This window comes from Hyaloscypha bicolor (genome assembly GCF_002865645.1).
Source record: "Hyaloscypha bicolor E unplaced genomic scaffold K444scaffold_10, whole genome shotgun sequence".
Classification (NCBI taxonomy): domain Eukaryota; kingdom Fungi; phylum Ascomycota; class Leotiomycetes; order Helotiales; family Hyaloscyphaceae; genus Hyaloscypha; species Hyaloscypha bicolor.
The window spans coordinates 3,896,659-3,910,381 of NW_020194512.1; the positions used below are offsets into that span (position 1 = coordinate 3,896,659).

The following is a 13,723-nucleotide window of genomic DNA, read 5'->3' on the forward strand; positions in this document are numbered from 1 at the left end:
TATTTAACTTTAAAGTTAAATAATTAAATTTATATTAGCTAGTAAATAACTAGAGTTCTAGAAAGATCTATAGCCGCTTTACTTAGCTATATAATAAGTATATTAGTATCTAGTTTAAGAATAAAGTAAACTTTATATAGCCAGAATTATATTTTCTATAAATACTTTACTAGCCTTTAGTATTCTCTTTTAATAGTATTATATCTCCGTTTAGTATTATTTTAGATCCCAGATTCATATTATATAACTTTCTTTTTCCCTTTATTATTATATTAACTAAGAGTTCTATCCTATTTATTTAGGCTAGTATTTATTACTAATATAATTATTTCCTAATCTTCTAATAAATTATAATATAATTTATAGAGTATTAGAATAATAATAAGCCTTTCCTAAAGAATTTATATAGCTTGCTTTTATTTATTATTCTAGTTCTATATTATATTCTTTCTTATTAAGTAGTAAATGGGTTTAGTAATAATTATAAAGTCTTTAATTCAAATATAGTAATAAATAATAATTCTAATAAATGCCTTATCTTTAGTTATACTATTATAATACTCTTATCTCAAGATCTTAGTAATTCCTGAACTTAAAGAACTTCTTTTAAATACTCTATAAATAAAGCTAATAATAATTATATTATTATAATAGAACTATAATTTTTCTCTAATACTAGCTCTGGTTTATTTAACTTTATTTAGGGTTATATCCAGGTTTTAAAAGTATTTGAATATAAAATACTAAATTCCAGGTAAAATAAGCTACTTATTATAGTCTATATAAGGTCCCTTAATTCTAATATTATTAATAAATAATATAGCGATTTTAGGAAATAGATTCTCTAGAATAGTTATAATAACCCATATAAACTATATAACGGAATTAGTAGTTCCCTGAGATAATATAGTTATTCTTAATAGCCCTAAAAGTATTATAAATATAATTAAATCTTTACTATAAATATCTAGTATAAGTTAATTATATTCGGAAAAGAAATTAATTAGAGAAATATAAATATATTTAGTAAATTCCTCTAAGATCTTCTTAGTAAATAAGAGTAGATTAGTATCTTATAAAATTACTAAATTTATTTTTATAGTAGTATTAATTAGTTTATAAGTCCTAGTAATCTTCTTTATAACTAAGAATTATAGATTTCGGTAAGATTTATTATATTTCTTAAGAACTTTATAATCTAGGTATTCTAATAGTATTTTTATTATTACTAGTACTAGAGCTTTAGAATATAGGAAATTCTTCTCTTATTAGGCTTTATACTTAATAGTCTTAATTAGAATAAGTAGACTAATATTTTTATAAACTTTTCTTACTTCTTTCTAATTAAATATAATTATATTTTCTTAATTAATTATTAATTCTTGGAATATAGCTAGTTTCTTTTCCTAGAGCTAGTTACTAATATTTAATTATTTAAAACATTCCGGAATAAGTTATAAATTTCTTAGAATAGCTAATATTCTTAGTAAAAGATAGTTCTTATATTTCCTAGTATACTTTTATAAGTATTTTCTAGCTTTAGATCTCTTAAACTAGTCCAAATATTTATTAGAACCTTTTCTAGTTCTATTATTAGTATTTACTAGTTAAACCTTTTTATTCTTTATTTTATATACTTTTATAACTAGAAATAGACTATAATTATTATTCTTTTTTTTAAGAGCTATAGCTATTTTCTCTAGTATTTTTTTTATCTAATCTCCGGAATTTATAATCTTTCTATTTAGCTTTTTTCTAGTTAGATATAAAAAATATCTTTTTATCCGGTATTTTAATATATCTTTTTTAAGCTCCTATATATTCCAGAATTCTTTCTAGTCTTAAGTTTAATATTCCTTAGCTTTAGGAATATATTTCTTTATTATTAGAAGATATTATTCTATTTCTTTTTTAGAAATATTTTTACTTAATACCCTTTTTGCTTCTTTTTTTATTAATTCCGGAACTATTTTTAATAATACTCTAATTAGAGCCTTTTCTATTTTAGTTTCTTTAAAAATATTATTAATTTCCTGAATTCCTAAATCTAAAATAAAAGAATCTATAGGAAATTCCGGTATCTTCCCATTTCCTTTAATATTACTACTAGTTATAATACCAGGCTCTATTTTTCGTCTTTACTTTTAGTTTCCTATTTTATATTACTTAATTCCTTAATTCTAGGAGCTTAGTATTCTTAAACTATTACTTTTTTCTATTTCCCGGTATTTTTTAAAAATAGAATAATTATAATAATATAGGTATTCTAGTTATTTTTAGAATTAGTAAACCTTTTATCTTATAAACTATTACTTTTATATATAATTTTTATTTTTATTTTTACTAAGAATAATTAACTAAACAGGATCTTTAGAGCCCCTTTAATTAGGAAAAATATATCTTTATATCCTATTTTATTTATAATTTTAGCTCTAAGCTTTACTATTTCTATAAATTCAAATTCTGTTTTAGTAATAGTAAATATTTAATAATCTATAGTATTATATACTACTTTACTAATATTTCTAAAGATCTTTTTAGGAAGAATATTAACTTTAGTTCTAGTATTAATTATTTCTTTATATTTAATATTTCCTTAAGGTTCTCGAAATATGAACTAGAGGTATAGAGTTCGTATAATATATTTATAAGCTAGTAATATTCGAATATTAATACTATTATTTTTAAATTAAATAATTCTATTAGTATTAGATACTTAAGCTAGTATTTCTAATTCCTTAAATATTCTATTTATTATATAAGCCGCAGCCGCCAGTTCTATAGATTTCCTAGTATATCTAACTATATTTAATATAATAGTATTTCCTATTTATAAGATAATAAGATAAGAAGTATTATTCTTAATCTATTAGTTCTAAAATATAATAGCTAGATCTGGCATTTTTAAGGTATTAATAAGTATTCTCGTTTCTTTCTAAGTTTTTTAAAATAGGATAATTACTTTCTTTAGTAATCTTATTAAAATATTATTAACTTTAGGAATTCTATACTTATTATAATTAAGAGTATATTAGGTTTCTAATTTGTTCTATTTATTCCCGGAAATATTAATATTTATATTCTTAGCTAGGCTATTTCCTTATCTATTATTTCTTAAAATAGTATTTTTCTAGCCTCTTATATAGAATAGCTTTTCTTTTATTCTAGCTTGTTTTTAGAAAACCTTTTTAGCTATTTCTATCTCTTTTCTCTTTTTCTTTAATAAGAAACCTATTATAGTATTAATAGAAATACTATTTATAGCTAAATCTTAATACTATTTATTAATTCTAGAATCTAAAGTATTAATAATTCTAATATAATTTTCTCTAAGGCAAAACGGCTATTTAGATTCCCTAGATATAACTTACTTGCTTTTATATATAGATTCCGGTTAGCTAGTTCTCTTTTCTCTTTCTTACCTAGTAAACTAGATATCTCCTATTAATCTTTAGATATTTTTAGGTCAAGTATTTAAGTTATAATTAAATTCTTCTTTTTGGACTTAGGAAATAATTTAGTTAAATTACTAGTACTTATTAATAAGGAAAAAGGAAATGCTTTCTTATTTAGGCTTAAATAGCCCTTTATATTATCTTCTATTAAATTAGTAAATATATTTATAGTTTATAAGTTCTTCTATTAGTAAGTAATAGAACTAAGAAATATAAATATATTCTAGATTAATATTATTATTCTTATTCCTATTATAGTACTTATAATAAATTTATTCTTTTAGTTCTGGATTTATATTATAGGCTATATTAACTTAAATAGTATTTTCTAACTATACTTAAAACTAATTTCTTTTAGAATATAGTTATCTAGACTTTTTATTTATTCTAGTTCAATTATTATAGCTACTATAGTATTCTCTATAATCTCTATTATAACTTCTAGTATATTCTTTCCGAAAACTCGAATTATACCTATTAGGCTATTAATACTATTATACTTACTATAATTAGCTAGGCTATATAAGCAGGCTATAGATATCTTCCCGAATTCTAATAATAGCTATATTAAGTTATTTCTATAAATTCTCTTAAGTTATAATAATAATAGATAATTTTTCTAGACTTCTTACTAGTTAGTTAATATTATTTCCCTTAGATTTACTACTTTTAGTAAATGTTATATAATTAGCTATAGGCTAGGTTCTTTTTTTACCTATATTTATAATAGCTTTAGGAAATATAATAGAAGGAACTAGTAAGAAATAATTATTTTCTAATTTAGAAACTATATTATAAACTACTATATCTAAGTATTCTTATCTAAGTCTAGATATATCTAGATTATTAGTAATATTAAAATAATATTTCTTTTTTTTATATTAATAGAATATTATTACTTTTTTATATATTTTATTATATTTATAAATAGAAATATTTATAAGCTCGAAGTTTATATTCTTAAAAATATAATCTTTTACTAGAATAGATAATTCTCTTATAAATTCTTAATACTAAGTAATTTTATTTCTTTTTTTTCTTTTTAGTAATTTCTTTAATACTTTATTAAATATATTAATATAAGACTTAGATAAGATTCCTCTATTCTAGGCTTATATAATAATCTAATTAAGAAAGTTATAGCTAATTTTGAGTATTTCCTAGTTATATTCTCGGAATTCCTTTAATAAGGCCTTAAAGAACTTAGTTTCCTAGTAATTTCTCGGAGTATTAATATAATATTCTAATATAGCCTTAATCTAATTCTTATAAATAGGAGAAATATAATAGATAATTCTCTTTCTTTTAGTATTATTAGAAATATAATAGTTCTTATATATATTTATATATTATTCCAAAAATATAGAGATATTACTTTCCTGAAACTATAATACTTTAGGAGCTCTTATAAATAGTAGGTTTAAACCCGGTACTAGTATATACTTATTCTTAGCTATATTAATCTTAATAATTTCTTTTATAATTAATTATAGAGTTTCTATACCTGAGACTTCTACTAATAAGATTCCTAAAAAAACTAATTTCCTATTTAAGTATATCTTTTAGTTTAGGAACCGAAATTAGAGAAAAACTAGTTAATAATAATAGATATAATTAAGGTTCGAGTTTTAGTATTAGTAGTAATAAAATAATAGCTTTTCTAGTCTTATTCCTATTATTTATATTCTCTTTCCTATTTCTTTGGCTTAATACCTATAGTATTTTGCTTTAATTTTACTAAACTAGATATATCTATTAATATTATTAAAAGTAATAATAAAAATAATAAATATAATTTTACTAATTTTTCTAACTTTTCTAAATTCTTTTTTCTTTTTCTATTTAGTATTTATTTCTTTCTCTAGAAGCTTCTCTAGTTTATTTATATAATTTCTTATTTCCGATTTCTTTTTAATTCTTATTTCCGATTTTAGTTTACTATTTTATTTGAATTTAAGAGTATTTTCTCTTTTAAATATCTTTTTCGGACTTAGAAGTAAGCTTTATTACTAAGATTAAAGCTATTTTAATTCCGGCTTTTATTATAACTAAAAATAATATATAAATTAATAGTATAACTTTATTTCCGAGTACTAAAGTCTAATTCTAACTAAGATCTAACTTATATTATCTTAGTATAATATTTCTTATTCTATTTCTTTTATTTCTTTTCCTTTTATAATTAGCTTTTATTTCTATTACTCCTATATATTATACTAGTAACTATATCTTATAGCTAACTTGTATTCAAGTTACTAAATATATTAGAAATTAATATAAGATACTAAGATTAATACTTATATATTCTTAATATTTTGGCCTTAGGTTTAAGATATTATAATAGCCCTTTTCTTCCCTAATTTACTAAGCTAATAATCTGCCTTATAAATATTTCTTAGAACTTTATAAGAGTATTATCTTAACTATAAAGTTTCTATTCTTCCTATATTACTTACTATAAAATATATAGGAGAGAAACTATAATAAGACAAAAACCCATATAAAGTATACTAGAGTATAAAACGTAACTTAATAGTAAAATAATAAATTAAAAACATAAATAGTAAAGTATAAATAATATATAGTATATAAAAGCTTAATTAATTAAATACTTATAAAAAATTATTCTCTAAATCTATAAAAAAACTAGTTTTCTTATATAATTTCCGCAAGTTATATATAAAAGGCCATGGCTTTTATTATATAACCTAAACCTTAAAACCGCCAAAATAATATAATTTTTAACGAGTATAGCCTGCTATACTATAATATAAAGGTAATATTTAACTATTAAATATTAGTATATATAATAATATAATAATATTTACTAATTTAAAACTTAATATATTAATTATAAAATTTAATAATAAGGCTTTCTTTTCTTTAATTTAATTACTTATTAAAAAGATTATTTATAATAGATTAAGAGATTTAAAAAAAGCCTTTATTTTTATTTATTAAATATATTAGTAAATAAAGCTTTTTAATTAATATTAAATAACTTATTATTATTATTACTATTTTTAAACCTGTAATATTAATATATTTATATAAGTTTCGAAAATAAATATAATAATTACTTATAAAGATATATATTTATTAATTTATTTATATTTTACTATTATATTAATTAGTAAAAAATCATTAAAAATTAATATATTAACTTATAAATAATCTTAAACTAAGTATTTTATAATATATATACTAGTATTTTAGGGGTTCTCTTAAATAGAATTTAATATCTTTTTAAATAACCTTTTTTAAAGAGAGAAGCCTATTTATTAAAGGGTTTTAATTTAAACTCAGAGTAATTTTAAGCTAAGTTAAGCTTAATTAAGGATTATTAAAATATTTTCAAATATATTAAATATAAGTAAATAGATTTATAATAGAAAGTATATTAATAAGAATAATAATTAAGGTTTTATATGAAATTAAAGTATAAAAAAGAAATAAAAATTGAGGAAATTAATATATTTTTATAGAAAGTTCTATTATTCTAAGGGCTTTTTAATTATTCTTCTAATTAGAAAGAATTCTCTTATTTTAAAGATTCTATTCTTTTAATTCCTGATTTTTAATAATAGAATTACTATTATTATTAAGTTCTTAAATTAAGGTAATTCTAGAAATATTATAAAGATTTGGTTTATTTACTAAATACTATTATTACTTAATTAGGTAGTAAAGTAATACTAAAGTAAAAGTATCCGGAGCCTTATCTAATAGGGCTAGCTTATTATATATATATATTATATATATATTATTTAAAGTATTTATAAATATTTATAAATATCTTAATTAGAATATAAATAGAATATAAATAATAGAAATTTTTATTAAATAAAATATAAATAGAGGCTACTATTTTATTATATTTTCTTTATTATTTATATTAGTAATAATATATTACTTATTTCTAATATATTTTCTCTTGGCTTTATTTTATTGAAATTAGAGGCTTATAGCTTTTAATAAGCTTAATAAGCTTTAAAACAGAGCCTTAAAGGCTATATACTAATAAGGCTTAAGCTATAGGCTTATTATTAAGTAAATTATATCCTATAAAGCTAAAATAATTTAATATAAGGCTTTCTAGTTTAGAGATTTAATAGATATAATTTAGGGAATTCAGGGCTATATATATAGGCTATTTACTATTATAAAATAGTAATTAATTTAGTATATTTTACTTGATTTATATTATAAATATATAATTCTAGTATTATTATTAAACTAGATTAATAGATTATAAATACTAAATACTATTTCTATATATTATAAATTACTAAATTAGCTTACTAATATTTTCTAGAAATATTCTTTAGAAATATATTATAGAAAACGATTTTAATATAGAAAAGCCCCGGATTATTAGGCTTATAAAACCCAATTATGAACCCTAAAATATTTTAATATATAGGCTTTTAATTAGTTAAAGCCTATAAAATATAGTTAGTCTAGGAATTAAAATTATTATTATAGAACCGGGTTTTATTAAGGGTTCTAGTTCTAAAAATAAAAGTAATTCTAAGGCCTTAGGGCCTTTTAGTAATTATATAAAAGTAAAAGATATTAAAGCAAATACTATAATTATAAGTTTATATATTTAGAAAGCCTTATAATATATATTATATCTTGAAATAACTAGGAAATAATAGAAAATACTAGAAGTATTATATATTTCCCTAAATATATAATAGCTTAATATTAAAATTCAGGCTTTTATTAGTTATAAGCTATTAGAACGGGGTATTACTATTACTATAATAACTACGGAATTAAGTACTTTATAATACGAAATTGGAATTATTAATTCTATAGAAAAGCTTTCTAAAACCCTTAAAATATTAATTCTTTTTAGAACTATTAAAATACTAGATAAATGCTTTATTTCTTTAATATTATAGCCAGAGATTAGTAAAATTACTACTAATTATAATATAATAGTAGCTTATTTTAGTAAATATAAACAGAGAATAAAACTAAAAGAAACCCTAAAAAAATCTATTTTATTAGCTAAAATAGAAAAAAAAGACCCTAAAAAAGCCTTTTAGAAAAAGTATTTTAATTATAATAAATAAGGCTATAAAAAATCTAATTATAAAAACAAAAAAGTAAAAAAGCAAGAAAAATAAAAAAAGAGCCCTAATATAAAGTCTTTAGTAATTTTTAAAAAAGATAAAGAACTTTCTTTAGGGCCTAAAAAGCCTATAGTAAATACTAGTAATATTAAAACTAGTTAAATAGCTCTAGTAAAGCCTATTTATAATAAAGACTTACTATAAATAATTAATTCTAGAAGCTTCTAATATATAACTTATTTATAAAAAGCTTTTACTAAATATAAAATATTAGATATTTCTATACTAGTAATTATAATAAATAAAGCCCGGATTCCGGCTATTATAAAAGGTATTATATTTTTATAAATAGCCCTAAAAGCCTCTATATAAACTATAAAAATTATTAAAATACTTTATATATCTAAGTTTATTAAAAGCTTAATTTTGATATTATAGCTTAAAATAAAAATATTATTATATATATTACTATTAGTTTTATTAAAAAGAAGCTTTTAATTAAATTTCAGGAAATAATAATAAGAATTATTAATTATTTAGAAAAAGTATATATCCTAAATAATATTCTATAAAGTATTAATATTAGGCTAAAAGTAATTACTATATTAGAAAACTAAGCTAATTACCTCTAATATTACTAATTTAATTATTTAAATTCTATAAATCTAAAGCTAAAATATACTATTTCTATAGGATTTAAAAAGCTTATTAAAGCTTTTTAAAAGCCCTATAAGCCCTATATTAAGGCTATAGCTTTATTAGAACAGATTTATAGTAATTTTTAGGGCCTTTATAATATATTTATATTAAAAGAAAATACTTATATATTTATATTTATAAATAATTATACTTATAAATTATAAATATATTTTACTAAAACTAGAAAATAGCTAAGAATTATATTTTTATAATTTAAGGCTTTAATAAAGCTAGAATTAGAATATAAAATCAAGGCTATATATTATAATAATACTTTGAAATATAAGTTTTTAAAGGTTTTATTATTAAAGAATTATAGTATATAATTTAAGTATATTATTATTTATATTTCTAAATAAAATAGGGTTTTTAAATACCTGAACTAGAGTTTAATATTAGTAGCTAGGGCTATATTATTAAATATTAAGCTTTTTATATAAATTTAGGAAAAAGCTATAATTATAGTCTATTATTTATAAAATCGAATATTAATAGACCCTAATAGAAATACTTCTAAAAAGGCTTATAATAGGAAATATTCTAATATTAGGTATTTTAAAATATATAAATATAATATATTCCTAAAAAAAATTTGCTTAAAAATAAATAATATAATTATTAAAGCCTATTTTATAGGCTATATATTTATATTAAGGTAATATAAGTTATATAAGCCTAAATAAAAGAAAATTATAATATTTATAATACCTGTTTTTTATAAAAACAAGTAATTAAAATAGAACTAAAATAAAAAGCTTTTAGGGAGAAAAGAATTCCGTTTAATTTTATAGAATTTATTAGAAAATAGCCTAAAGCTTCTATAATTATAAGGCTTTTAAAAAATATATATAACTTTTTTATTCTATTATCTAATTTCTAATAAAATATTTCAGAAAACTATAAAAATACTATAATAATAAATATAGGAATTTTGAATTCCGATTTAGGAAATACTAATTCAGAGAACTCTAATTCCCCTAATTAGAAAGAACTACTAATTATAGAATATTATATAAATATAATAATTATAGAGTATTTAATTTCTAGAACTTATACTAAAGCTATAAATAACTCCATTTATAGAGCCTATTAAAAGCAAGTAATTAATAAAGAGTTTACTAAATTACAAGCTTTAAATATATATTTATAGGCCTAATTAATTAATATAAAGCTCGGCTAGTAAGCTAGGGCTTTAGCTAGATTTCAGGAAATAATTTCCTAAAAACTTTTAGCTCTATTATTAGGGCTAAAAGCCTAAGGATTTTACTAGCTTTAAAGGTATATAAGAACCTAGAAATATATTAAATTAATATAATTAATACTTATTTATATTCTAAACTCTATACTAATATATATCTTTTAAGTCCTAAAATATATTAAAGGCTTAATACTTCTTTTACTTAATTCCTTATATAAGCTTAAATAATTAGAAAGGAAATAATATATTAAAGCCTATATAGAACTTAAAATCCTTAATTTTAGTTCCTATTTTAATAAGCCAAATATCTTTATTACTATAAATTATAATATACTAGTTCTAGATTATAATCTATAGGCTACTTAAAAAATTATTAATAAAATAGCTTCCCTATAAGAAATTAAGGATTTGGGAAATATAGTTCTAATTTTAGATATTTAAATATATAAAAATTACTCTAAATATATTCTATATTTTAATTAGAATAAATATATTATAGGCCTTATAAAAAGGTTTAGGCTAGGAAAAGCTAAGTCTATAAATCTTCTTATAAATAACCGAAATATCCTAATTATAGTATAATTAGAAAAGAAATAAGCTAATTAGAGCCTATACTAGAAGGCTATAGGTTATATTATATGGATTTTAAAAGGCTCCCGCTCTAATATTACTTATATAATTAGATAGCTTAGCTAGTATTATAGTAAATCTATTATATAGTACTAGAATACTATATTAAAGGTATTTTATTATCTGAAAAGTATTATAAACTATAATATCTTATATAGTATTAGAAAGACTAAAAGCCCTAAACTTTAGAGCTTTAGTAATATAAATTATATAAATAATATAATAAATAAATACTTTATTATAAGGTATTTATATTTGCTTAATAAGGAACCTATTACCTAATTCTCTATTAAATAATACTATATAGCTATTTCTATTATTTAATTAAAATATATTAGCTTATTAAAGGCTAGTAAACAGGGATAGTAGATTAGAGTTTTATTTAAAGAGCTTAAATATATCTAATATTTAAATATTATTCTTTTAATTCCTATATTTAGTAATAATTAGAGTTATATAATACTAGCTAGAAATCCTATAGCTTATAGCCAAACCAAATATATTAATATTTGCTACTATTATATTAGAGAGCTAATAGCCTTTAATAAGATTACTATTAAATATATTTCTATTAAGGAAATAATAGCTAATATACTTACTAAGCCCCTATCTTTAGTAGCCCTTAGGCACTATATAGAAGAGTTATTTATACTATAATTATGGAATTATAAGCTGTTTTTTTATTTATTTTTGGGTACTAAGGCTCTAGAAGCTTTAGTAAATAAAGCAATATTTTTGGAATTATTTCCTTAGGGCTGTTTTTAGTAATATATAAGGGAACTATTAAAATTAGGGGCTAAGGCCCCTAATAGGCTTAGTAAGCCCTGGAACGGAGCCTTAGGGGCTATATACTAATGGGGCTTAAGCTATAGGCTTATTACTAAGTAGATTATGCCCTGTAAGGTTAATTCAGGGCATAATATGCCCTATAAGGCTAAATCGGTTCAGCTAAGGTTAAATGGTTCAGTATAAAGCTCTCTGGTTTAGGGGTTTAGTATATGTGACTTAGGGGGTTCAGGGCTATATATACAGGCTACTTACTACTATAGAACAGCAGTCAATTCAGTACGTTTTACTTGGTTTACATTGCAAGCACGTGACACTAGCTTTATTATTAAGCTAGATCAACACATTTTATTCTTCGGGTCCTGGACGTGCAGTTGTAAGGTATCTAATTCAATGGAACTAGCCGCATTCAATTAGATTCAATCATTATTGAGGCGAACAACAGAAGGAAAATGGCTGTCGATAGATGTAGGTGTGAACTTTGCTGCAATTGCCCTTCACAATAATTGCTCATTACTTCGCTATAGGGTCCTGACCAAATCGCTCCCGATTCTCCCCCTAAGCAAATTTTTGCCCAAAATGTCAACAAGTCGATCAGGACGTTGACGACCAAGGATGGTCTTCTAGGTATAATTGATTAAACGCTAATAGGATTCTTTTCTTTTCAACATGTTCTTGCAATGTTGGCCGGAGTGTGAGTTGAGCATGAATAAAGCTTTTGTGTTCGTCCCTAACCTATGAATGGCATAACTCCCCCAATTATTCTCGAATCTGCAGCGGGCTTCAGCATTTCTACATCTCAATACCTTATCTCGACCTCTCTCATAGTTTCTGCGCTTCTCTCCGCACTCCAAATCACGCGCTTGTACCTCTGTGGGCTAAACGGTATGCTAGCTTGTTTGTGTACTGTTACACCTAGGTCGACATTCGCACAGAACACTAGCGTTGTTGCATTGACTCGCTGTGCAAACCGGAAAGCCGGCTATGCCGTCTGTTTCTTCTTGGCTGTGATGGATATCTCCTCCAAGTTTGCAGCCGCCCTCGTCGCCTTCCCGGCGTCAGTTCTAGGAGGCACGACAACCTTCCTCTTCTCTTCTGTCGCCATTTCAGGCATCAGGCCACCTCAGCCGTGTCGCTCACACGTCGCACCCGTTTCGTCTTGACCGCTGCGATGTCTCTGGGTTTTGGGGCTACCTTTGTACCATCGTGGTTTTCGTATGTCTTTATTTATACAAGAGACAATCGTGCAAAGGTTGGCTTCCTTGACGTAATCGTCTTGGTGATAGAGACCGGCTTTGCTATCACTGCGTTCCTTGCCATCATGTTGAACGTGATTATCTCAGAGGACCAAGAGGAGGAGATGGAGAGTCTAATGAGAAATGATGGGCAGGAGGAAGCAGAACCCCGGACTTTAGATGCTATTGGCCGGAAAAGTGCTGGTCGACGGCAGTCAAAATGAGGAAATAGATTCGTGATGGGTCATGAGGCACAGGTTTCCACCAGGCTTGGCAAAAATACTTTTGGTATCGATAAGGTATCGATACTGGATGGTATTAGTCAGGTATCGCAAGAATCGATATATATCGATACCAAATTAATTCTTATCCCTTAAATTATCTCTTTCTTTTATTATTTAACTTCCCTCAATTTCTAGTCTTTCTATTCAAAGAATTACTTACTATTATTAATAAAAATTAATAATATCTTAAATTTAAAATAGCCCTTGTATTCGTATTTCTTATCGAGAAGCTTATTATAAGCGAGCCTTACGAAAATCTCAAAAGCTTATTTTTGCTTAAAATAGCCGCATTGAGATGAGTTTTAGTTTAAAGCATAAGATAAGTAGCTAAATAAAAAGCCTAAAATTAAGT

At 22.3% G+C, this 13,723-nt stretch overlaps 2 protein-coding genes across 2 annotated transcripts; both read left to right on the plus strand.

Moving 5' to 3' along the window:
• The first annotated feature begins 12,487 nt into the window (after positions 1 to 12,487).
• K444DRAFT_606532 (uncharacterized protein) lies at positions 12,488 to 13,324 on the plus strand. Its single transcript, XM_024879011.1, has one exon. It carries the CDS (start codon positions 12,590 to 12,592, stop codon positions 13,013 to 13,015), a length of 426 nt encoding a protein of 141 aa, XP_024744527.1. The 5' UTR covers positions 12,488 to 12,589; the 3' UTR covers positions 13,016 to 13,324.
• On the plus strand, positions 12,728 to 13,352 carry K444DRAFT_690467 (uncharacterized protein). The gene has a single exon (XM_024887771.1). The coding sequence runs from the start codon at positions 13,024 to 13,026 to the stop codon at positions 13,309 to 13,311; it is 288 nt and encodes a 95-aa protein (XP_024744528.1). The 5' UTR covers positions 12,728 to 13,023; the 3' UTR covers positions 13,312 to 13,352.
• The last annotated feature ends 371 nt before the right edge of the window (positions 13,353 to 13,723 follow it).

Excerpts from the sequence above, each read along its gene's own strand:
- K444DRAFT_606532 (XM_024879011.1), top strand. The coding sequence starts at position 12,590 with ATGAATGGCATAACTCCCCCAATTATTCTCGAATCTGCAGCGGGCTTC.
- K444DRAFT_690467 (XM_024887771.1), top strand. The coding sequence starts at position 13,024 with ATGTCTCTGGGTTTTGGGGCTACCTTTGTACCATCGTGGTTTTCGTAT.